General features: G+C 35.1%; 2 protein-coding genes across 2 annotated transcripts in view; both read left to right on the top strand.

Annotated features, from left to right (window-relative positions):
• Positions 1–12095, top strand: part of LOC136035025 (origin recognition complex subunit 1-like) — a gene marked incomplete at its 5' end in the record, with an annotated part of 61045 nt that extends 48950 nt beyond the window's left edge. The window contains 4 exon segments of the mRNA XM_065716613.1: positions 549–698; positions 4077–4192; positions 9055–9273; positions 11741–12095. Coding sequence (XP_065572685.1) covers positions 549–698; positions 4077–4192; positions 9055–9273; positions 11741–12032 — 777 coding nt within the window.
• A 7076-nt stretch (positions 12096–19171) lies between these two features.
• LOC136035022 (MPN domain-containing protein-like) overlaps positions 19172–26555 on the top strand; it is a 47576-nt gene continuing 40192 nt past the window's right edge. Inside the window, exon 1 of the mRNA XM_065716610.1 lies at positions 19172–19305. The gene's annotated coding sequence lies outside the window, so the exon portion shown is untranslated. The remainder of the gene's footprint in view (positions 19306–26555) is intronic.

Below are 26555 nucleotides of genomic sequence, written 5' to 3'. Positions count from 1 at the left end.
CAGTATAGAAACAATTGGTAGAAAGGGTAAAAATAATCATTAGAAAAAGGACTTCGGTCAAAAGTAAAAAGTATAAAACGAACTTGAAACTTAAAAAAAATAGAGCTCAGACTACATCACAAAGGAAAAAGACATAAATAAATAAATCAAAAAATTTGAGTCGTGGCGGAAACGAAAATTTTAGCTCATCGGTGGGATTCTTTTTCCTTAGAAAAATGTAGGCTCCAAGTCATGTCCGTATCTTGCATCCCAAATATATATATATATTTTTTTATTTTTTTTTATTTATTTATTTATTTTTTTATGCTGTTTTGTAGCCGGTCTTTTTTGTGAAGAAGGATGAAAAAAAATTCTAAGAGAGGTGGTTTAGATAATACAAAGTGTATTATAAGGCCTAAACTAATATATAGGCACTCATTGGTCCACCCTGAGAAAGTTTTTATGGGAAGACAAAATCAAAATTCCTAAATAAGTGTTTTCGCAGGCCCAGTTGTAGGCCCAATTTTTCTTTCTGCCTATATGCAAGTATTTTTTTTTCTTTTTAATAGCTCGACTTATTATGGACAAGAAAACAAGATGTGTTGTACAATATATTTGACTGGCCATCAAAACTCGAATCTAGACTTATAGTACTGGCAATTGCAAATACAATGGATCTTCCTGAGAGAATCATGATCAACCGCGTTTCCAGTCGCCTGGTAAGGACAACTATCTATTCATTTAGTGTACCAAGGACCGTAAGATTACTATCTGATTGTATTGGCTAGTGGAAACGTAGACAAACATTTTTATTATACATGATCAATTCTTACCTGCGCGAAATAAATTTTACCGCGCTAACAAACTATGAACCCAATTTAAGGCAAATTTGCGGCTTAGTTGCAAGCACGGTCATCTATCAATAAACAATAGCTGCTGTGTAAAAAATCTAAATGCATCTGTTTGAGATGTACTCAAGAAAATTAAAGTCCATTAAACTAATTTTTTTTATTTATTTTTATGTTTGTTCTTTTAATGAGGGTCATTGGAATGTGGCTCCACCTGTAGTGAATCTTGCTCATTTCTAATATATATATGTTGAAAAATCGAAAATCAAATTTTAAATGAAAAAGACTCCCAAAAGCAGTTATGAAGTTCTAAGTAGTAGCCATCATAAACTATTAAAAAAGGAAAGTGGGTGGAAAATGAGCAGAAAATAAGCTAAAATAAATGCCATCAAACAGCTTTAGAAAGTGCGGTTTTTCCTTGAAGGTGTAGTTGACTTTGGGAATCAACAGATCGTTAATGTTTGAACTTTTACGGAATAAAAGGGTTGTCAAATTTAACTAGCTACTCTTGCATATTTATTCTTGCGATTCAACGTGGCAACACTGACGAAAACATGATAAAACTTCATAATTTTGAAAAAAATAAAAGTGAAATGAAGTTCTTAGTAGTAGCCATCATAAACTATAAAAAAAAGGAAAGTGAGTGGAAAATGAGCAAAAAATAAGCTAAAATAAATTACATCAAACAGCTTTAGAAAGTGCAGTTTTTCCTTGAAGGTGTAGTTGTCTTTGGGAATCAACAGATCGTTAATGTTTGAACTTTTACGGAATAAAAGTGTTGTCAAATTTAACTAGTTACTCTTGCATATTTATTTTTGCGATTCAACGTGGCAACACTGACGAAAACATGATAAAACTTCATAATTTTGAAAAAAATAAAAGTGAAATGAAGTTCTTAGTAGTAGCCATCATAAAGTATAAAAAAAAGGAAAGTGAGTGGAAAATGAGCAAAAAATAAGCTAAAATAAATGACATCAAACAGCTTAAGAAAGTGCAGATTTTTCTTGAAGGTGTAGTTGTCTTTGGGAATCAACAGATCGTTAATGTTTGAACTTTTACGGAAGAAAAGCGTTGTCAAATCTAACTAGTTACTCTTAAAGACTAACACATATTTTGTACTTTATTGAAGACGATAGGTATTTTCAGCAATATCCTTTGCTGTAACATCAAAAAAGAATCAAAACACTTTATTTAGTTTCCCGGAAAAAAAAAATAATTTCTTATTATACTTATATTTGTGATGATCAATTTATTTTTACTATTTTATTTTATAAAAAAAACTTGTTTTGTGACCTTGTTTCCTTTTAGTTGCATTTATTCAGAAATATAGATAATTGATTGCTAAATCGAACTTGTTGGACTAATTGATAATTTCAATGTAATCTGTTTTTTTTTTGTTTTTTTTTTTTTTGGTGAGGCAAAACGAAAATCTAGGCTGAAAGGGGAATTAAGGGGCACGACGGCCAACTGTTATTTGTGGCTATTTCTCTTTGTTTCAATTTATCCTTATTCATTTCAATTTCTATTCATTTTGGGTTTCATGTATTCACCCATTGTCATTAACGTTTCTTTTAGATTTGACATGTTAAATTCAGGATAATTTATATCCTATTTAAACTAAATTGTGCCCTCTTTTAAATCTAGGTTATATTTAATTACATTCAATTCCAGTGTTTGTTTTTTTTTTAATTCTGTCCGTTTCAAATCTAAATTAAGTTCATTTCCTTGTCAAATTAGCATCGCTTTATTTGTATTTGAAAGTGGTTTTCTGTTAATGGCACACAATAATAGCACACTTACCTCGCCTTTTGAAGGTACCAAAAAAGTTTGCTGGTTATCGACTACGGAACCATTCGAGCAACCAACAGACTCATTCGTCAGACTTTGAAAATATTCTAGAGAAAATAAATTGTAAATGTCAGTATTGCTTTTTTATGTCGTTGTTTTTTTTTTTTCACGGTTACCGCGAGTCCCAAAAGACTGATATTTAATCCCTATAAGTCCATGGTATAATAATCGTTTTCAATTAGCATTGTGGGGGTGGGGCAAGGGGTGTTAGTGCTGTCAAACGGACGAAGAGATCAAAGAAACCACCACGGCTCACTTCAGGTTATTTCTTCAATATCACTTCATTAATCAACTCTAGCTCGGAGGTACGATGATTACCTCAATTGTCAAGGTGATCATTTAGAGCAGGGCTTCTTGAATTTGTTCATTCTCGACCCCGTTTACGATTGTGTGTTCCTTGGCAACCCTATATAAATATAGAAGAATGACAAATAAATATTTTTGATGACTTATTTATTAGGTAACAATATGCATATATATATGAAAATATATTGTTTTAGAATTCGCTTAGAAACATACAAGAATCTAAATTAAAATATCCACAAAAAGTTTTAAAATCGAATTTATTATAGTTACAAAAATCATATGTCCTATTTTTCATGAAGATTGCATTTTTTGCATTAACATATACTTTCTGTGAGGACAAGGGTTCGTGTCCTGGTGTCGCTGGTTTGGAACGAGGGACAGCGGCCCCAGGGATGGGGCAAATACTACCATGATCTGTGTGTTTAACAAGGTTTAGATGGGAGTATTTCTCATTTTTCTATTTTCATACATTTTTAAATGTCTTCCTGTTTCCCAAGGATGGCCTTTGCTCCCTCTCTGGCCCCCCTGCCGGCGCCCATGCCTTCCTCTTTGTCTATGCCCATGCTAAGCTAAAGCTAACCTATGGTCTCGGAAAGGATAGCAAAAACTGGTAAACCCGTGCCGTTTCTTTTTGCTTTATCATTTACTTTTGTCTTTGTTTTGTTTTATCATTCGTTTTTAACTTTTTTTATCCCAAAGTTTTGGTTTTAATTTTCAGTTGCATCCTGCTTTGAAATCTAGGTGCTTAAAATCTAGCGTAGAATTTGTTATTAGCCAAATTTGCAAATCCTAAGAATCTCCATTCACAATTTTGGAAGAAAAAAATCGTCCATCTCCTATTGGAGCTATTTACCCTTAAAGCACTTAAGTCAGGACTTTATCTTCTTCCTTATTGGTCAATTTTGTCAAACTAAACGATTTGTAATTTTGTCTGATTACGGAAAGTGTACAGGAAACTCAAGTTAGGTAATCGGATAAAAGAACAGCTTGTGCCATCTCATGTTGAAAAAAAATAAAAAATAAAGTTGGCTGTAAGAATTCAAATCAAATTAATAGTTGCAATTTTTCTAATCAATATTTTTTTCTACTTTCTAGGGACTAGTACGTCTAACATTTCAGCCTTATAATTATAAACAGCTCCAGGAAATTCTTGCTTCAAGAATGGCTGGTCTACAAGCTTTTGACCCGGATGCAGTTCAGCTAGTTGCTAGGTATGTGTGATATCATATTACGTTTAAAATTTTAGGAGCTACGCAGTAGAAGTAGAATATACGCAAGGAGTCCACCTAGGCTGGGGGAAACCTGGGGGAAACCACCCAGTAGGGCCTTACGAATGAAAAGATTTCACTTTTATTAGACTGTTTGACTGCGTCCTCCAATGGCTTGAAAAAGGTAGCTATTTCGTCGATATTTGCGCAGTGGACTTCCGAAAGGCCTTTGACCTAATCCGGCACCTGGCTGCAGGCATGAATCTCCAGGAAATGGGGGCCAAACGACGCACCCATGGCCTTGTACTTGACTTCCTAACTGGCCGAAAACAAAAAGTCTTTGCACTCCACGAAAACGATTCGGATTCATCATGGTCAGATACTTCTTGCGGGGCCCCACAAGGCACGAAATTAGCTGGAATAATTTTTTTGGCTGTAATAAATTCCCTGCTTAGCCATCACGACGACCGTTACAAGTTTGTAGATGATCTGTCCATAGTGCTCGCTTATCTGGTCGAAAACACTATCATAACAAAGCAGTTTTCAGACCAGTTATTTGATCAGCTAAAGACCGAATGCTCAAGTCATGATCTTACCATTAACGTAGCCAAGTCGAAGATAATTCGTTTAAACCCTCTGAAGCGGAATATAGATATGCCTCTAGTCCCTTTCCCGCTTGTGAACGAAATAAAAATCTTAGGAGTAGCTTTCACTAGTGACTGTAGTTTCAGTGCCCATATTAATTTAACCGTCCACAAGGCTAATGCAAGCCTTCAGACACTTACCAAAATGAAGTGTTTTGGGTGTGATACTGAAAGTCTTCTCCATGCCTACATGTTATGTTCGCCCGTTGCTCGAGTACGCGTGCCCGGTGTGGGGTCCATCTGCTATCCGCACAGCGTACCTATTACGCGACATAGAGTGCGTCCAGAAAAGAGCAACAAGGATTATACTCCGAAACCGTGGCATACCCTATGATCAAGCCCTCGCTAAATTAAATTTATCTTCACTTAAAGTCCGACTGGAACACCTTATTCACCAATTTGGAAAATTCGTCCTAGCCAATAAGAGCCACCGATCACCACTACCCGAACCAGCCCCTCCCAATAGCCGAACTCGGTTACAAAAGCCGAACTAATCGATACGCCAACTCATTTTTTCCTTTCTTCACATCAAAATTTGCTTTACATCTGTAAAAGTTCCTATGACAAGAATTTAGAAATGTTCTCTGTCACATAAGCCAATTCTATCCCTGGCTATAACAATGAATGACAATAAAACTGGGACACTAACCATTACTCATCGCTAACTGTGCTTGAGATCTAACAAACCATCTTGTTGAGGTTAAGATGAGATGAATCTGGGAGCCCTCTTTTCCCTCCTATTCCATCTAGTAAGTTTCATGGTGACACAAATTTTGAATATCCCTTCCATCTCATAGGCCGTATTGGACACCAATTCCCCAACGTTTATTTCTCACAAAGTTTTGTTAAGACTCGGCCAGCTGTTTTGGTACGTGTTGCATCCTGTTCGGGTATATATTCAAAAATTTAGGGACCTACCCCTCAAAATGTCATTCTATATGCTACCAATATTATAAATTGTCAGTATTATGTTCTTCTTACTAATAGAATACAAATTTTATACAATAGAGAAACTATTTCTTTTATACCTTATTTTTTTAGGTAGTGCACTATTGGTATAATTTGTCAGGGATGTAGTTGTATAAAGCTACGAGCTAGGATAAGTCTAGACAAGGCATCTCTTGCAATTTCCATTTATAAAGATATTCCAGTTTCGAAATTGTATCCCCCAGCTCCTCTCGCCACTACGCTACTGATGGAGGGTGGTTGCTCCGCATGATGCCGTGGCAGGTAGGGTCATTCTATGACAACTTTACTTGATGCAGCATTACAAAAATGCAGATTTTGTCTTTGACGGATATAGCTGTAGGCTTTCGACCAACTCCTGTGTATATCAAAGAAGAACAGAAGGGATCTCTGGTTGTGAGATCTACTCACACCTTCCATCTCACTTTTGGTTAAGAAGGAAGAATTTCTCTCGAAATATCTAACAAATCTTCCTCCGTCTGTTGTAGCGCTCACGTTTCAGACCCATCACTGTCATCATTATAGCTTCCAATGTTCTAATTTCGTTTTGCAAACTTATCTTCCTATTCTTCTAAACTTTTTTCCAACTGCAAAAGAAGGTGTCTTTTTTTGTTGATTTATATAAAAACGGTCAGAATTAATTAGTTCAGTGTAAATGGGGCTTAAATAAGTCTTTCCAGTGACTATTGAGAGCCACCTTCTGGTAAATGTGCTTATGGAAGATCAAAAAATTAAAACTGAATAGTAAAATTTATTGAATTATACATTACTTTAAGTGCAAAAAAATTAGGTTACATTTTTATTATAAATTTATTATTTTTAATTATATTTATTTTGCAATATTTTTGTTTCTTTTTTTATAGCTCGGGCTGTATTTATGATGGAATTGATGGCTGTCAGTTTTTTTCTATCCGTGCAAATGTAAAGAAACACGAAGAGGGAAAAAAAGAAACAAATTACTCTAATACTTTTAAAAACCATAAGTACAGAAACTCCCGGAGTGAATAGAGGGGGGGGATCATCCTTTTGCAATATAAAAAATATAAAAATATATAATATACGAAAATATAATATAATATAATATTTTATAATATATAATTATATATAATATTGTATATAATTATTATAATTAATATATAAAAAATAAATAATATATAAAAAATTATGTATTCAATATAACTAATTAAAATATAACTCATAAATATATAATTTCAACTGCAAAAAAAGACACCCTAGGCTTTGGTTATTCTGCTTTAACATTTATATTTGCATCGACTATCTTTACTAATGATGCTACTTCTGTAAGTGCATCTGTCCTCTTGATCTTCGATCTTCTCGTTACTTAGCATCATCTCTTTCTCTTCACTTATTCCCAGTCTTCGCGACTTAGTCTTTCTAACATTCATTTTCAAACCTTTTCTTGCCCTATGAACTCTCAAAGCCCGCAGAAATTCATTCATTTTACTAACATTTTCATCTAGGACACTTAAAGAATCAGCATAAACCAAGTCTAAGAGAGTCTTACTTTCCCATTTAATTACATGCTGTTCCTTGGGACGAAGTCCTTCATAATGATCAATATAAATGGGGAAAGAATGCAACCCTGCTTAACTCCTAATTCAATTAGTTCTTGTTTGGCAGTTTACCTGTGAATAACTGTGTAATTTTAAATTGAATTAACTCTGGAATGCATTAAAAGTAAAATACTTTGGATTTTTAAGTTGAATACTTTTGCATTTACAGTTTACCTAGATTGGTTTAACAAATAAGATAACTGTGAATAGATAATTGTACATTGGTAATCCTCCGGCTTATGATTTCTAGACCTGATTTTTGAGTCTTTTTGGTCCACCCTCTATTGTGATTTGACAAACAGAAGAGGGGCAGTTACCCACTGCAAAGATCGGTGTACCTGCCGGGAGGGATCTTCCTTAAATCACACGGACGAGAAAAACTTTGGAGGACACTCTCCTTGCCAATCAGACTACCCCTAATCAAGATATTCTGGATATTCTGTCATAAATTCAAGGATTAGTCTTTTGGATTGATGAATGTGCACGGAAAATGGAAGAGGACTTTGAATCTTCAGATTGTTTAATGTATTCCCACGTTCTGGATTTTCTTTAGTACAATTTGGAGAGAGGAGCAGAAGGTGCATTTATCATGAAATCAGCTGTTGATATTTTTGGACTGACTGATATTGTGAAGGGGAAGAAGTAACTGTGGGAAAAACTGTCGATTTTTAATGCTTGTCCTAAGCCTAGGATGGAAAAGGAAAGTACCTAGCGATTTTAGGGAAATCTTAATTAAAACCCTCTATGAAAAAGATGATCAGAGGTAATGATATCCTGTAGGAAGCAAATAAATAAGCATGATTGTACTTTTTAGATTTAGAGATGCTTTTGCTTCCTACAGGATACAATTTATTTGCTTCCTACAGGATATCATTACCTCTGATCATCTTTTTCATAGAGGGTTTTAATTAAGATTTCCCTAAAATCGCTAGGTACTTTCCTTTTTTTCTGAGTCCTATTTATAATCATCAACAACTTCATCTATAAATTCACAACCACTGTATTTAAAGAACTCATTTACAGCACCATCAGCACCTGGGGCCTTATTATTTTTTAATCCCTTTATTAGCCTACTGCCTCTAACTCTTCCCCGCAAAGTAAATCTTCCTTCACTTCCAAAGTGTCACCAACTTTTCTAAATTATTTATTATAACTTTATCACGGTTTAGGGCATTCATGAAATATTCTATCCATCTTCCTTCTACTCTTTCCTTATCACTAATTTTGACCCGTTCCTATATTTAACTAAGACTATTCCAGAGTAAATGTTCCCACTCAATTTTTTTCCATGTCAGTAAACATTTTACCATTATGCCGTCTGGTTGCATCATCCAGATCTTCGCAGCTTTATCCGTAGCCTCCACTTCACAATTCCTTAATTCATATTTTAGTGTTTTATCTTCTTTCCCTACAATCCCCTTTTGCTACATGTTCTATCTCTCAAATTTGTCGTGTACTCTTCTCTTCTCCACCAAACTTAAAGCATTTTTGCTGACATTTCTAGCTGTGTTTCCAACTTCCCTTCCTAAGACACCATCCGCCACTTCAAAAACTATTTTCCTAAAATTATTCCATCCATCTTCTATATTGTCAAAATTTAGACTCTCCAGTTTAGTATTCGACTGTTGGAATGAAATAGTAATTGTAGCAACTGAAGTATTTCGTTTTTCTTCTAAAATAGGAAAGTGGCTGCTGTCTCAGGTGATGCACGAAGAGCTTTAGATATATGTCGTCGTGCTACAGAAATAGCTGAACTCAAACCAAATGATGGCCAAATTAATGGCTCGTTGAAGTCTCCAAGTAAATCCCCATCTAAAAAGAAGCTGGCTCTGGTTGGACTGAAGCATGTAGACATGGCAATTCGAGAGATGTTTACTTCTCCACAAATAGAAGCTATTCGGTAAGACAACAATTGATTAAATTATTTAAATCTTTTGCTATTTTTTATGCCATCTATCTCAACCAATAGACACTTTTCTGTCATTAGCTTATGAACGAAGACGTTTTTTCCCTTAAGCTTGTGAAGCATTGAGAAATTTGAGGTGATTGCTTATATTTGCTTTGGCCTGATTAGTATTGGAAACTGCTAAGTGAGAAAACTAAACTCGAGTTCGCCTCCACGAAAAAAATGAATAAACAAACATACGTCAGCTGTCTTCTGTCGAAACTGAGCATCCGCATTTTCTAAATTTACGAAAAGAATTGCAAAATGATGATTTTTGTAAATTTTGGAACAGTAGAAACAAGCGGTTTCTTTGCCACTTTGTTTTTTACTGGGTTTAGAAACTAGTTCATATAATTCTAGTTGTCTCTATTAGGTTTTAGCCGTAGAAAACCTGTAAAATCAGTTTTACTCTCTGTAAATACTAAGTCATATCTCATAGAGGCTAGCACACAGGATAATTCTGACTGTGCCATTGGGCTTGCCGTGTCACGGTTGAGGGAGCTCGATGTTTAACTCAAAACTTTTGTGTGGATAGTATGGTTTTGGCCCAGGACTGCCGATGTAATATCACCTAATAAAATCCTAAAGCGAAGTGTGAAGCCTAAGTGAGAATGTCAGTTGTATCTACATTTATATTTGTTTCGTTTGACTTTTGCTTTACTTTTGGCAGAAGATTGAATATCCGCTATTATGGAATATGGATAAGAGGCATATGTCTTTGCCTTTTCTGACTTTTATACCAGACTTAATATTTATTACTTAATATGTTCTGCATACGAACAAAGCCTCAAGTATTATAAAATAAATAAAAAATACCATGAAAACAACATTAACTGTGAAACATATTAATATGTTCTGCACACTAACAAAGCCCTAATTATTTATAAAATAAATAGAAAATAATGTTAAAACAATAGAAAATATGAAACATATTAACATTTCCTCCACACTAACAAAGCTCTAAGTATTTGTAAAATAAATAATAAATTAATAGAAACCGCCCCTTTTCAAAGAACTTCAGGTTAGATCTAAAGAAAAGTGGCTTTGATTTACGACCAAATTTTAATTAATGAAAGTTAAGTCTTGTTTATGCTTGTTTAAATTTCTTCTGATTATGCTAGGCTACTTGTGACGCTAGTAGTTTTATTCTTGATTCAATTCCTTTTCTCATGCTAAAGCGCCTAACATTTGCTTCTATTCTTTCTTCTATTTTCGTGCTTTTGTTTGCAATATGTTGTTATTGTTGTAGTTGCAGAAAAATATACGCTTGGCTTTCGGCCGTCAGATCGTAAACATAATTAAAATATATGCAATACGATCATTTCTTAAGTATAGCGATCCTCGAAAACCTTGGAAAGAAACGAAGAAACATTATCGCTATAAATGAACGAGTCACCTAGTAATGTCATCCAGACTTATAGAACTTACGTGCAATGTCCAAATCAGGCTCGGATTATTCTGGTTCGGATTCGAGTGAAGTTGTGACTGAAGAGGCTAGGTTTTGTCAGCCACGATGAGTTAATGCGTCACTTCGTGTTCTGGCTGGTATGACTAATTGAAAAGTAATTTTCTGAAGTCCTGGAGAATTTCTTGGTTTTTTACTGATTGAAATGGACGTCAATAGAAATACCAGTTAAACATTTTTACCACTTCATGAAATGGCAGATTTTATTTATTTGGATCCAATTTTACCGGCCTGAGAAACGAATCTTTTGACTCTGATCCGAAAAAAAGTGAATCAAATTATTGCCGACATACAAATTAATTAATGCAAATAATGTGTTTTAGTTAATTATTTTAATTGTAGGTTAGGTAGGGATTTTCTGCCCAGAAACAAACTTGATTGTCTTCTTGATACCTTGTCCTGTGCTGATGAAAAACTGAAGCAAATTATTGCCGACATGCAAATTATTTACTTCAGTCATTATTTTGCTCTAAATTCGTTTAGATACACCTTACCATAGATTCCAGTTCACAGTTGATCAAATGCTGAGCGAATATTCGGCTCTTAAGCTTTATTTGCTTCTGAGGAATTTCGTTCCAACCGTTCCAACCGCGTTGAGCAATTGAAACAATATAAGAACCTAATAACACCTAAAACCATTAGCCTAAGACCGTGAACTTTGAGAAAAAGGCTACTAAGGAAAGTCTGAATGCTTCGGTTTCACATCCGGAAGCCATTATCGACGTGATATTGGCTTGACAATGAGCAAAGAAATTAGAAAAAAACACAAATCCTATTCAGTGAAAAAAAAAACGGAACTTACAATAGGATAAGTTATAATTTTTGTTTTGAAATAATATGAATAGAGCGTTTTTAGGTAAATTACCTGGGTGTGTATGATTCTTTTATATGCTACCATTCCTCTAAGCACTATTCATGTCCTTGAATGATAACTCAAATTATTTTGTATCATTTCAGTAATTGCACTGAGCAAGAGAAAGTATTTCTCCAGGCGGTAACTTCAGAATTTCAAAGGACTGGAATAGAAGAGGCTGTGTTTCAGAACGTAATCCCCCATCACAGAGCCCTTTGCACATTTCATGGCTTTAGAATGCCAGTTATAACAGATCTTTTGACTCTTTGCTCTAGGTTGGGGGCAATGCGATTGCTAATAACTGAACATGGACGTAACGATTTGTTTCAAAGAATTCGAATCAATGTTAGTGCTGACGATATAAACTGTGCCTTGAATTATGAAAAGAATATTTAGTTTTTCAAATTTATTTAATTTCCTAATGTATTTTGTTCAATAAATTGCTAAATTTTGTCTTTACTTTCTATCAGTTTTTATATTATTTGAAAAAATTAAGTGAAACATCTTCTTTTTCAATTAAGTAAATAAATTATTTGTGTGAAATAACGAAGAGCGAAAAAAATAAAGAAATCAAAAAGACAAAAACCGAAGGAGTATAATTTTCAGCCAGTAAATATACGAAAAACAAAGCATATAGTCGGATAAAGGCCGCCCACTGGATAAAGCCCCCCCCCCCTCACTAAGCCATCTTGGACAAAGGCTCCCCCCTGCTAAGCCGTCCTCAATACTGAAAAAGTCTATGTACGTTATAAAAGAAAAACTAACCTTTGGAATCAACCTGAACGGTAGCGTAAAAATGACTTCCTCTTCCTTTTTTTTAATGAATCAGTTAAATAGCTGATTAAATTACCAAATCCGAAAAGTCGTGAATATAGCTTTAAAATCAATTATATGACGACCGAGAGCCAAAGTGCAAGTTTTGAATATGTGTATTACCAATATTAAAATTTCAGTTCTATTATTAGGAAATTTTACCATACTGGCCTTTTGACCGATTTATTCTACTATTAGTGAATTGTAATAACATTTCTTATTTGGCTCAGTGCCATCGTATCATTAATGTATCATTTATAGGACAAATTATAATGTTGATTAATAATGGATAGGGGTAGGTAGGACGAGTAGGGGTAAAGAATAAATGACATCGTTAATTTCTTGAATATACAATATTTCTGCCACATTATAATGATAATAATGGTATTAATTTATTTCTGACTTACTGTGAAATAGGTGTAAATAAGGGAGGAACATAAAGAAGGAGAAAAAAATCTAAGAACAAAAATATTCACTGCTAAAGAAATCAGATAATACTATGAAATGGGCTCAACCGAAAACTAGCATCCTTGGTGATCTTTGTTTGCACGATTCCATGCGAGGACAAAAGTACTGTTGCAACATAATGGGCTACAAGGGACCTACAATGGGCTACAACGCACAACAAGCAGCAAATATGATAAAAACTTAACAATATCGAAAATAACTTGCTTTCATTTGCTTCAAATATTGCTTAGTAAAAAGCGGATACAGTCCATAAGCGAATAACTTCCCATGGTCAGCGAAAATGTAGTATAGTTCAGTGAAACTAAGGCTATTAAAACAACATTGGTTTGCGACAGTTTTTGTCACAGCTTTTTTGCGACAGTTTTGTCACCAGCTTTAAGCTTGTCCTTTAATAACAAATTAATTTATGTGTTTCCCACGGATTCACGTATGAAAATACCGAGTCATTTAATGACAGGGACACTAGGGCTCATAAGAGTGTTCCAAGCCAGGGAATTAGCTGCAAAATATCCTAAGAGAGCATACAAATACTTACTTGTAGTTTGAGTACGGATGACGCTCTTAGTACAGTCAATCTAAGGTTTAACCTCAAACAAATTGCAAAAGTTTAGATTCTGGTAACATTCGAACCGGAAAAAATTCTCTACAACATATAAGAAATCGGACGAGGCGAAATTGACCGTTTTCGTCTTTTCTTCTAAAATGACGACTTTTTAAAAAGAACTTAATTGGCACGTATAGAAAATCGGTAATAGGTAAATCTGGTACGCATATCACGAATACGCACTTTGTTTTTGTTTCGAACGCTCATGTTCAGTCCCCCCTCCCGCCCATAAACCAAGCGTCGATATTGGTCTGAGAACAACATTACGCGAAGTTGAATCCATACAGTAAAAAATTGTCGTGAACGTTAATTTACCCCTCCACCCTAAATGTGACTACCCCAAATTCTTTGACTCTAATAAGCAACTTCTCACAACTAGGTAAATCATTGATTTTAATTTAAACAAGATATCACAGGTAATTTGAAATTGCAAAGGGATTAGAGATTCATCACATTTATTTAATTAATCACATGTCTTGTTCATCTTCGATTTGGACCTGAGCATTATAGCAACTAGTTCCTTTGCAAGATTTACAAGCAGTGTTGCATTCGATGACAGCTGCACCGGTCACTATCACAGGATCCCTTACAATCACACTTAACGACGGTGAGAATTTTCTTTGGTGCCGCTGGAAGATCCGTGAGGATAATGTACAACATGACGTTTTGGAGTTTCCATCCCAGATTCTCAGGATCAAGGGCAGTACTCTGAAGCCCGATTCAATATTGTAATTGAAGATAAGTTCAGAAAAAGTGAAAATTCCGCTGCTGCTGAAGTAGGAGGTAGATCTTGGGGATGGAGAAAAGCTGTAGACGTTGTTACATCTGCTGAAAGACTCGGTGCCGGTGACTGTCAAGATTGTCAGTAGATTTTCCACCATACACTGTAGAAGTGCAGCCTCTTCTGCTGTTTTAATCTCTTCTTTTGAAGCATAAATTCGAGTAAACATTGAAGTATTTTCCCTAAATTGTTCGTTGTCTCTCGGACGTTTAAGTGTAATCCCTTTGCCAAGTCCATGTAGACGGGAAGTTCTGTCGCAGCCAAGAATTGCGCGAGCAAAAGGAAGCAGTTTGCAGGTTTCAGTCCCAATCCTGTTAACAATGGCTTCGATGTCCCAAATTGCACCTGAAGTGGTTGCCTTAGGCTCACTGTGCAGGTAGACCTTGTGGTGCTCAGGACTACAATGATAAAGTAACAACTCCAATAAGCCGGTGTCGTCACCCATAACTACAGTATCCCAAGTCTTCGAACATTCAACCGCTGTAAGCACAATAGGCAAGTCAGTATCAGATTTGGCTCGGATGGTTCTCAGTCCTTTGCCTCGTAAATAATCAGAAAGTATATTGACGAAGCGGGCTTTATTCTTTTTCCACAAAATAAATTCCTCTTTTTTGCTGGTCAGTCTCATTTCTGGGCTAAATAGTACTTCCCGTCCAGTGACACGGTTTCGCTTGAGATGATTCATATCTTTTGTCAAATTAGCGATGTCTTAGCCATCAAAGACAATAATGGCGTCTGGATATTTGGCCGAAACGTAGTTCCAGTATCGGTCTAAGATCTCCCAACAGGTTTCTTTCTTCGCTCAAGGAATCCTGTGAAGCAAAGCGCCCCCGTCTAACACGTAGGTGCAATTCAGACTAAGCTTTTCCCCAATAGTATCAATTTCTGAATACCACTTGATAGCTTATTCCAGCTCTGGTTTATTTGGCAATCGGAACGTGCCAGAATTGTCAAAAAGCGACGCAGGATAGGAGCAAAGCTCATATTTAAATGAAGATTCGTCCATAGTCAGTCTTTTGGATACAGTTAGAAGACGCTGAAACAACAATGAAGGGTTTAAACGGTGAATTTCTCCTCTGATTTTTGCTTCGCCGTCATAAGGACTGCCTGATCCTTCCGTCTGAACGAATTCCTTCAGCGATTTCCCTACCATTCCGTCAAGAATATTCTTGCCGACTTCCACTGCTTTGTCAGCGTTCATGTTTTCTGAAGCAGTCATGCCCGTCTGCAGCAGTCATGCGTTCCTTACAATGCATTCGATAAACCTTACATTAATGAAAAAATAAATGACTAATCCATTTGAAACCAAAACTTTTTCGCTCGGAAAGAAAGAGGAAGCCTTAACCCTCCGTAAACAAATAAAGAAACAAATACGTCGTGCTGCTTCTCATTATGGTAAGGATAAATTAAATTACTTAAAACAGAGCAAACCTCAGCAATGGCTTAAGAAAGTGAAAGAAATAGGGGGTCACTCGTGCAAGAGCCTTGACTGTCTTGTGGATGAACTGCCTGAACTGACAACCAGTGAGCTTCATAAACGCCTTGCTAGCATTGTGCAAACATTACCCCCTCTCTCGGAAAACCAGCTAATCCCTGAAACTCCAAAAGATACAATCCCAGAAATTTCAGCGAAGCAAATAAAAGAAAAAAATAAATAATAGAAAAAAATAAATTCCGAATGTTACCCGTCGTGCTAGGAGCTGGGCTATATTACTCCAGTCCAAAAGAAGGGAGATGAGAACGATTTTACTGGAGTGCGGCCAATCACCTTAACTCCAGTTTTTTCAAAAATGTACGAGGGTTTCTTAGCTAATTGGTTAAAGGCAGAGATCCTTGAACTTATTGACATACAACTTTTATTGACTTTTTTGGATGGTGGAAATGCTACCTCTTCACTACTTGGTATCACTGGTCAAGTCTGTGTTCCTCGGGGGTCCATACTTGGACCTCTACTCTTTCTTATTTATGTTAGCGACATCAACAGGGCGCTGAGAGATCTCGGGCTAAACGTCATATTCGCTGACAATACAGCCTACACAGTGTGCAGTGCTTTGTAAAAGTTATCAGTTAAAATGTTTAAAACCAAGTACATCATTTTCTCTCGTACTACCTCAACTTAGTAGACTACCCATTGATGAAGCTACTTATTTAGAGCTTGTATTTACTATGAGATATTTAGGTGTGCTAGTTGATCAAAATATGAGTTGGAAGGAACGCATTGCTAAATTGTGGATGAAGTTGGGAAGGAATGTTGGAATGTTGCGGCATTTGAAATTCATCCTACCTTTTCATGCAATGAGATCGGTATATTTTTCCCTAGTCCATTCTTATTTGAGTTATTGTCCCCTGGTTTTCCTGGAATACGTTTAAAACTCATACAAAACCACTTCAAAGACAGCAAATTAAAGCACTTCGTATCCTAAAAACTTTCATCCCCTCCCCAATATCCCTACCATCAAAATCGCCACTTAAAATATATTCTTTCCTCAATATACTCCCTATGAAATTATTATTATCTATTAATGGAACGATGTTTTGTATAAGTATTTTGCCGAAATTCTACCGAATAATTTTTGTGCCATGGGACTATTTAACCAACGTGAGCATGATTATTGAACGAGGGGATGTTCTAATATGTTGAACCCCGAGCGTTCACTGAGAGATGGAGGTTCTCATCCAGGCACTGCATAACAAATTTCGGAATGTGCATGGATCGGGTCTTAATCTCGGTCTTTCTGTTGGTACAGTACGGGGGCAATTAAAGGCTCTTTTACCAACCCTTTGACCACTTCACTTTTTTTGTGATTTTTATCGTAAGTTCTCCATTTAGTTGTTGGCTTTGGCAGATGCTTGGTAAGTCATGGATTTATTTTATTTATTTGTAAAAGAGTGTGATTGTTTGTAATTACAGTAATATATTATATAATATATCATTTTGTTTTATTTGTTTTTGGTTGCCCGGTAATACAAGCTAGACTCTCAGCCGGGCATTCCGTTTTTGTTGTTATGTTTAGTTTGTAAATGAAAAGAACCAGAACAACAATTTGGAAACCTGAAGGAGGCATTTACTTCACACTACCTTGCTAGTCTTCTTGACACCATTCTTAAAAGCCTTGAAAACCCTTATACTTGGTTGAATCTTTTATTAATTGATCTCCTAAAAGCGGTCGACCTAATTGACCACAGTATTGTTGTAAATAAACTACTGACGGAGTTTCAAGTGATTCCCTTTCTAATTAGAGTTGCTACCTGTTTTTGAACAAATCGTTCTGATGTGCTTAAATATAAAAATGTTTGTTCCGATCCACTTCCTATCTTTTGCTGGATGCCCTAGGGAACTCTGATGGGCCCAATTTTGTTCCTTGCAATGGTTAATATTATCATGGCTGACGACACAGAGCGATAAAAGTATGTGAAAGACCTGTCTGCACTTGAGGTTTGCCGACGAAATATTAAAAACTCAATTAAGACATTACTTGACGAAGTCACACAGGAGGCTTCTTCGTCCAAGATGAAAATAAATCCTAGTAAATCGTCAGTTATGACATTTAATTTTTTAAATTCATCCACCTCTTTCACAAACCCCATTCCCCCCAAAATATCTTCACATGCATTAAACTGCTTGGCGTGACAATTACTGCTGACTCAAAATGGTACGACCATGTTCAAAACATCATCAAACAAGCTTCTCCTTCGATTTTCCTTCTAAAACTTTTGATAAAGATTGCTTGCCCCGCTAAGGACCTTCTTCAGTTTTATTGTTCTTTCATTTGGCCTATACTCAAGTTTGATTTTCCAGCGTGGCATTTTGGTCTTTCTTCAGAGCATATCTACATGATTAAAAATGTCCAAAAACGAGCACGTAGAATCATAAAGTGTGAAGGGAAGGTTCCACATCATTATCTACTAGGTAAGCTCAAGCACACCGCGTTGGCCGAGAGAAGAAACCTCCTGTGCCTTCATTTGGGTACCAAGACCCTGTCTGTTCCCCGATTACGTTCCATCATCCCCGAACCTTACCATCCTGCCCACAATAGACCTTCCCGTATAAAATCCCAAAAATTCCCTAAACAGACTCCCATTCCCGCTAAACATGAAAGATATCGCAAGAGTTTGGTTCCAAGTTTTGTTGAGCTGTATAATAACCAGGGAAACTAGTCGTTATTTTCATTGTTATATATATATTTTTTTGAATTTTTAATTAAGTGTTGACTCTTTTCTTATATACTTTGTTCAACGAATTATGTCTGACGTAATGTTAATTAAATGTTACATTAAATCAAAACAGGTTGTATGTGTGCAAGTTTTCAAACAGCCCTAAAATTAGTATATCAAGAACGGCTTAGAATATTAGGTTGAAACTTTCTACACATGCTGAGGGGTATGCTGACCTAAAAAGAACGTGTGCATAATATTATTGCGTGTGCATAATACTATTGCATTTTACTAATTAATTAATTTATTAATTTTGTTCTTTTTTTCAACTTTAATAAATCCAAAATTATTAAGACTTTGAGGAATAAATATCAGTATATGTATATTAAACCTTCAATCCAAATTCATCTCTCTTTGTTATTTCTTTATTAGCATCCTCTGAAATGGTCGGAGCTGCAAATGAAATATTACACTATTTTGACATTGGAAAGTTTTCTGCTGCACATTTTACATGCTTTTTATCTTTAAAAGAAGAAACATATTTGAATGTGCAGAAAAAAAAGGTCGACCGCTTCCAAAGAGAAAATGAAATGATTTTACACTCCGTATAATGCACCATGGGAGATGCAACAGCAAGCACCGACAAGGGGCGCAATGGGCATAATTGTGAGACTCGCCAGTGTTTAAAGTGACACATTTGGTATCCTTTTTTCGCTCATTATTACTCTTTGGCAACGAGACTTTTCGGCAATTTTGCTCCAGATACAGATCATTTAAGGATGAAGGGAATTTAATTGTGAGTTATTTGGAATAGACCTGTAGCAAATTTATAAGAGAGAATGTTGAAGGTAAATGAAGGAAAAAAGGGTAGAGGCTTAGAACTGGGATGATTAAGAAGGAAACATGTTAATGAAACGATTCATAGGCTATTTCATAATACATAGAAAAATTGTAGGCTAGCCTAGTTAATGTGCTTCCCCTAAAAGCCTGCTTCACCCCTGATCAGGGGTGTAATTCGCTATGGGCAGGGGAAACTATCCTCCCTCCAGACTTGAGGTTGCCCCCTCAGCTGAAATATAGTTTATTCAAAAGTCTTGTCAAAACTAAGATAAGCCTACATAATTTAAGCATCAAAAGAAACACCAGTTTTCTTTGGTATATATTTATTTTTACAGTATTATAAAGTATCTTTATTGTGCTATATAGTACTTCCATGGTACCAAATAGCTCATTTTTCAGTTTTTATGCCTCACTTGGGCAGTTTTATGCTTCACTTGGTTTGGGAAAATTGGCCCCAGCTTTGCCCCACCCCCAGAATTTTGACAAAATTACAGCACTGGCCCCCACCCAATCCCCTTAATAGCAAATATATTGTAAAATTTAAAGTTAGCTGCTTTTCATTATCTTGAAAAGGGATTAGGTTAGGAAAATGAAGCTTTGGTAAAATTCTACTTTAGCTGCTTTTGGCTATCATGGAAAGAGGTAGATTAGGAAATTAAAACTTTCAGAGGTAATTCTTTAGTTTCATCACAAGCTGTCTAAACTGGAAACTATGCTGCAAAGCAGTATACTTTCCATACCAGAGCACTTGGAAATGCTAATTCTAGAAGCACCTCCATTTCTGGATGACTCCTCCTCCAGGGGCAAACTAAAAATGTGTAAAGTGGGCTTGCTTACAGGTAACATCACCTATAGAGCAAAGCATATTAGTCCATGAGCCATGCTGGCCCACAGGGCTCATGGACTAATATGCTTTACTCTATAGGTAATGTTACCTGTAAACAACAAAATGTATGTTTTGTTCACAAGCAACTGGCTAGTTTAAGCTTAAAAGTAAAAGTGAACCATCTTGAACATAAACATTAATGTATATGTGAGTTTTTTTTATTATCTTTTGACTTCCTACTATACCAAAATTGGTAAATGTTTACTTTTGTTCCAGTTTAGAGCACATAGAAATGCTAACTAGAAGTGTGTTCATTTCTGGTTGACCCTCCTCCTCTATGGGGCAAACTAAAGATGTGTAAAGTGAGCAGGGTTTTGAGGTTGAGGGAAATGTTGAGGTTGTATAGCCTAATATGAATGAAATTATATTTTAAATACTACTTCTAGTCATCACTGGTGCTTTCTGTATAGTAGTAAGTCAAAAGATAATTAAAAAACTCATATATCCATTAATGGTAATTATCCCACTTTCACTTTTGAATTTAAACTACCCAGCAAACCCATGAATCAGAGCAATTACTTAAATACAATGTTTATGCTCTGTTAATTTTAAAAAATGCCTTCTGATACAATACCAATTACACAGTTTTTCACCTTGAGATTAACCTTGTTTTAAAAAATTCTTTGGCTATAGGAAGACCTTGGTGAAACAACTTTGGTTGAATAGTGATTCTCACAAGGGAATATTAGTGAGCATTTTCAAAGTGTGTTACCTGCAATTTTTCTACATATTATGAAATAAGAATCCTTTTCTTAAAATGTTTCCTTCACAATAGCTCCAATTCTAGGCTATTCTAAGCTTCTAGGCAATTAAAAAAATATAAATGATGAAAATGTTGTGTAGAGCCCTTTTAATATCTTAAAAAGTTACTGGTTTAGGCTGGTAATAACTTTCAGGAATAGATAACCTACATTTGTCTATTAATTAAATCTTATGATACTTCATAGCTAAGGTTCTTTGTTAAAATGGTTTTATACAGTCTTGACTTGATGAGGTTCAGTATTTCTTGAGTAAGAATAATAGAATTGCTAATAAAATTAGGCTATTTGAAATGATATTTAAAAGCAGATAATAAGGGAAGGAAACACAATTTCTTTATTATTGACATTTTTAAATCATCTGAAGTACATTATATGCACTTCTTTATTTGGGCTTCAGTATATAGAACAGTCTTTGAATAATAAAGAGATAGATGTGCTTATTTGGAATGCAAATATATATTTGGAATAAAATATATTTTATAGAAATATCTTTTGCTTTAAACCAAATTATTATGCTCTTATTTTGGATGTTTTAAAACTAAGTCATGCTTTTTTGGAGTTTTTTGTCATAAAAGAGAGCATATAAAATGTCAGATATTGTCTAGAGTTGTGTTCATAGTCATCAGATTGATCAGTTCATCCTGCAGGTTTGCAAGTTTAAAAACAAATATGGTAATTAAATAGTTTATAAAATATTGATTTATGACCAGCAGTTATAGGTGACTACAGGAGTACTTATATGTTATAGTGACCACACTTTGTTCTTGATATGTAATTACCTTAAATTACCTTAAATTGCAACTTGGAGCAATTGAAGGATTTTCCATCCTGTAGCATTGCTCTGCATTTCTTCAAAAATTGCCATGTGGATCAATTTGGAATTGTTTTGAATATTGATTTGGCCTTATTGACTAGGGTTTATTTTCAGGTCTGGGAATCCAAGGTGTCCCATTCCAGCCTCCATTCCTTATTGCTCCACTCCTTGTCAAGTGAGACTTAGAATTCTTTGATGGTCTTAATGGATACAGTATGATTGCTCTGGGAGTTCCACTGGTCTACTACCCAGTTGGTTAGGAAGTGATGGCATTCCCTCCTCTGAGCTTTGACCTTTATGAGCTTCTTATAATGACCCCTTGTCCTCTGTGATGAATTGATGAAGATGAGACCATGAATTGGATTGTTGTGAATCAAATAGTAAGTGTTAATCATGTCACCTCTTTTTCTTTGGTGAGTCATACTGCATAAGTTCAGAGTTTGCAGTCTCATTGGGTAAGGAAGATGTTGGCACCCGTCTACTATCTTTGTTGCTCTCCTCTGTACTTTCTCTATTGTGTCCTTGTCCACTTTATAGAAGGGAGATGCAATTGACATGCCAGTTTATAGCCTTGGTCTGACAAGACTTTTGTATAGCTTGGTGATTGTTTGTGGATATCTAGTCGTGAATGTTCATTTAATTGTCCCTAAAGCGCAGTTTGCACTAGCTACAATCTTTTCAGTATGACTTTGAAACTCTAACTGGCAGTCAACTATGACACCCAAGTCTCTTTCCTCTGTAACTGCAACTAGGGGTTCTCTTTGACCAGTTATTTGGTTTTGCATGGTGTAAATATGTTTTTGATTTTTATTGTCTAGTAATGAAACTAGTTTTCTGTGTTCACTCAGAGATAATCAGCTTAGTCCCAAATGAGATAAATGGTATTTATGGTAGTATATTTAATTAAATATTTAATATATAGAGGTGGTTAGGTTAAGTTTATTTTAATACAACTTTTAATATATAGAGGTGGTTAGGTTAGGTAATGTGTTATGAGTGGTCTGTTTTCCATAATTTTCTATTATAGTTTCCACATTTTCGTTACTAAAGTATTAAATTTTCATCACATTTTGGTATATTTCATTGTGTTTGACCTAACACCACTTCTTTGGTGTGGTTGAAAACTAGTTTTCTGTGTTCATTCACAGGTGATCAGCTTAGTTGGAGTGAAATGAATGGTATCTATGGAAGTTTATTAATTAAATATTTAATATATAGAGATGATTAGGTTAGTTTTATTTTAATAAAACATTTGATATATAGAGGTGATTAGGTTAGGTAATGTATTCTCAGTGGTCTGTTTTGAAAATTTCCTGTTGTAGTTTTCACAATTTTGTTACAAAAGTATTATATTTTCATCATATTGTGGTATGTTTCATTATGATTGACCTAACATCACTTCTTTTGTGTGGTTGAAAACTAGTTTTTTGTGTTAATTCAGAGGTAATCAGCTTAGTCTGAGTGAGATGAATGGTATCTATAGAAGTATATTTAATTAAATATTTAATATTTAGAGGTGGTTAGGCTAGGTTTTTTTTAAATAAAACATTTAATATATATAGAGGTGGTTAGGATTGGTGTTTAGATATAATGTGTTCTGCTTTCCATAATTTTCTGTTGTAGTTTCCATAATTTTGTTACTAAAGTATTATATCTTCATTACATTTTGGTATATTTAATTAGCATTAACCTAACTTAACTTCTTTGGTGTGGTTGCTATAACATATAAATACCCCTACAGGATCATCCTATTGCTGGAAAGTGTGATTTAAGGTAATTTAAAGTATGACTAAATAATATTTTACTAGCTTATGGCTGTGAGAAACTGTAGTATGAATTCAATTCAGGCAAAATATAGGATTTCAAAGTAATAATGGTGCAAAAGCTGCTCAATAATGATGTAAACATCTTGGAGCTGAATTTCCATTTTGGTATTGGTAGATTTTGTAGCCTCTTTATTGATTTGCTATCTCTAGGTGCTTGTTTATAAGCAATAGCTTGCTTCATTCTGCTTGTAAAGGAGACACACAGCTCCTGCATGATTTGAAACACTGGACCTGGTGCTGCAACTATGCTTTACAAAAAGATTTATCTATGAGGCCTGCAGTGAGTATTGACTATTTCCCATTCAGCTAATGTGTTTGCCTCAACACATTGCCAAGCACCAGACGTCTTACTTGTGTTATCATAGCTCTATGCTGTCTTTTTTGAGGTTTATAGAATTTCACAGACAGTTTATTATTATTTATTGTTTGATTCTACTGAAATTACAGATAAGAGCCTCTACTGGATGGTATCATCACTGTAAAAAAACCTGAAATAAATAATAAGTTTTCCTTTGTGAGCACAGTCCAGACTGATATCTGCAGCAATGACTCATGCACTGCTAGTATTCACTGTGTTAACTGTATTTTTACTGTGTACATTAGGACCTTAGCTCCCTATTGGTTCTCAATTCCTTTTCTTAGTAAAATGCCTTAGCATGTTCATCAAATATTTTTTATTTCAGTTTGCTACAGAGTGCCCTGTGCTAAATAAGTGATGCTTGAAATTTGTGTGTTCAACTTGCTTTGGGTAATGAGTCCCTCAGCTTTTCATCTTTTTTCAGTAGCATGCTTAAGCTTTCATCCACACATCCTCTGTCTTTTGTGTTTCAGTCCAGAGTAACACAACCAGATGCGTAGCAGTATATTTCATTGTTGATGTTAGGAAAGGAGGAGACTATGGCACCCCTCCTAGCTTTCATCTTTTGTTTTGTTGTAAACAGTATTATCTTAATGCCAGAAAGAGCTGAAAATCACATAATCATCAATTTATCTCAGGGTCAGGAATATTTTGAATTATAATAAAAAAAAATAGACATCATATGCCAAATAAAAGGCAGTATAGGAACAATCTTTAGTTTTGAAGTAACTTTGCTAACCCATGTGAGTTGATTATAGAGTCAACCTACCTCACTTGGTATTGGGTAGTCAAAACATTTCAAGTTTCTTGCCTTAAATTGCAGCTTGGAACAATCTAAGGATTTTCCCACATGAATCTCTGGGGTGATGATTAATAAGTTGTTTTCAGTCTTGTTCCAGGTGCAGTTGGATGATCAATAGCTTCCCAGTTGAGTTACTGCTTCCTTAAGGGGCACCCAAAATCCAGCTTTTGCTTGAAAATGTTGACAGCACTGAGAATCCAGCTTTTGCTTGAAAATGTTGACAGAGTCAACAGTAATTGTGTCTTTGAAGAGTTTGCTATTTCTGATCATTGACAATTATTGAAGAGAAGCATTGAGTTTAGAATCTAGTTACTGTAGATTGCTTTGTAAGTTCCAGCTGAAGACCTCTGGTTCTTAAATCTGGACAAATAACAGGACATAATGCTGGGAGAACTTTGGGATGGGGTCCCTTACCACAATCCATGATATTCCTGCTTTTATTGGTCTGTAAGTTAGAATGGCATCACCACTTCTTTTCCTGTATACAAGTGCTAGGAGCTTCAGTTTACCTAGTCTTATGGTGTAAGAAATTTCCTGGATGCCAGATATAATTTTAGTGTCACACTTTGAGAATTTCAATGTCTTTCTTAAAATATGGGAGACTCTGACTAGAGAAATTTCAAGTTTGGACTGGACCAGTCCTTTATACAGAAGACTAATGACTTTGAAGGGATAAAAAAAGTGACTGATTGATCAACCCCAGAGTTGACCCCCCCCCCTGATGGTGCAGTTGTTCTGTTCAGAGTTCTGAATGTGTTTAAACATTAGCTCAAATTCATCCAAAATTCAAAAAAGGAAGCCAAAGCCAAGACAGACATGTGGTATAAAGCACACAGCTGATTTTATATTAGAATGATCTGTCTGTAAAAAAAAAAAAAAACCAAACACCTGTTTCGGCAAAAATTTCAGGCAATTATTTATTCCGGAGCCATTTCAAAGGAATTAGGCTTGTTAATGCATATCTCTTTTGATCCAAAAATGGGTATTCTCTGACAGTTATGGCCACCCTATTATTTATTGTCTTTTGTTACCATCACTTTGCCCTGAATTTAAACATATAGAAATCGAAAAGAATTCTGGATTATTGCCAAGGTTTTGTAAATGAAACCCTACTCATATTTGTTTCTTTACGTTATGTCACATTATGGTCATTATATTGTTTTATTGAGAAATCTGGGGAAGCTGAACATGATGGGTTTGCGGAAGCAGAGTATACTAGTCCCTAACCCCTCATTGTGCTTCCTTGATGAAGGGCCGTGAAACAGATTATTTATTTACATGACACCTTTCACACTTTGACATAAAATAATGAATTATATAACATATTTGTTTCTGTTCATTGCTTGGAATGATGTTATGAAATTATCACTGCTTATCAAATTCCATGTATTATAAAAAAATCAAGAGATATTTTTGTGCAAGCTGTCAGTATTTAATGGTAGAAATGAAAGTATTAAGCCCTGAGACTAAGGATGAGCATATTTGACATGGCTTTCAAACAAGACTTGCCACTTCTCCTTCTAGATTCTAGATGTGTAAGATTTTGTAGAGGTAACTTTTAGAAATTTTAGTTTTTTCCTTTCAAATTCAGGGTTTCCACTAAAATCTAATATCTTTTGGTTGACACAGACAAGAATATAGAACAATTTTGTGAATGACTGGAATGTTACTTTAGGATGTTTTTGGCTTCAATTCATTTCTTTTTGTTCTCTTTATGCAGGGTTGTTACCATGTAGAAACAGTTAAAGAATAGATCAAGAGGAGTATAAAAAAGAAAGTGTCAAATATTTTTTCTCTGAAGTTCATGTATT

This window comes from Artemia franciscana, chromosome 13 (genome assembly GCF_032884065.1).
Source record: "Artemia franciscana chromosome 13, ASM3288406v1, whole genome shotgun sequence".
In the NCBI taxonomy this organism is placed as follows: domain Eukaryota; kingdom Metazoa; phylum Arthropoda; class Branchiopoda; order Anostraca; family Artemiidae; genus Artemia; species Artemia franciscana.
Note: the sequence above shows the minus strand (reverse complement) of the source record. Positions and strands in the feature narration are given on the sequence as shown.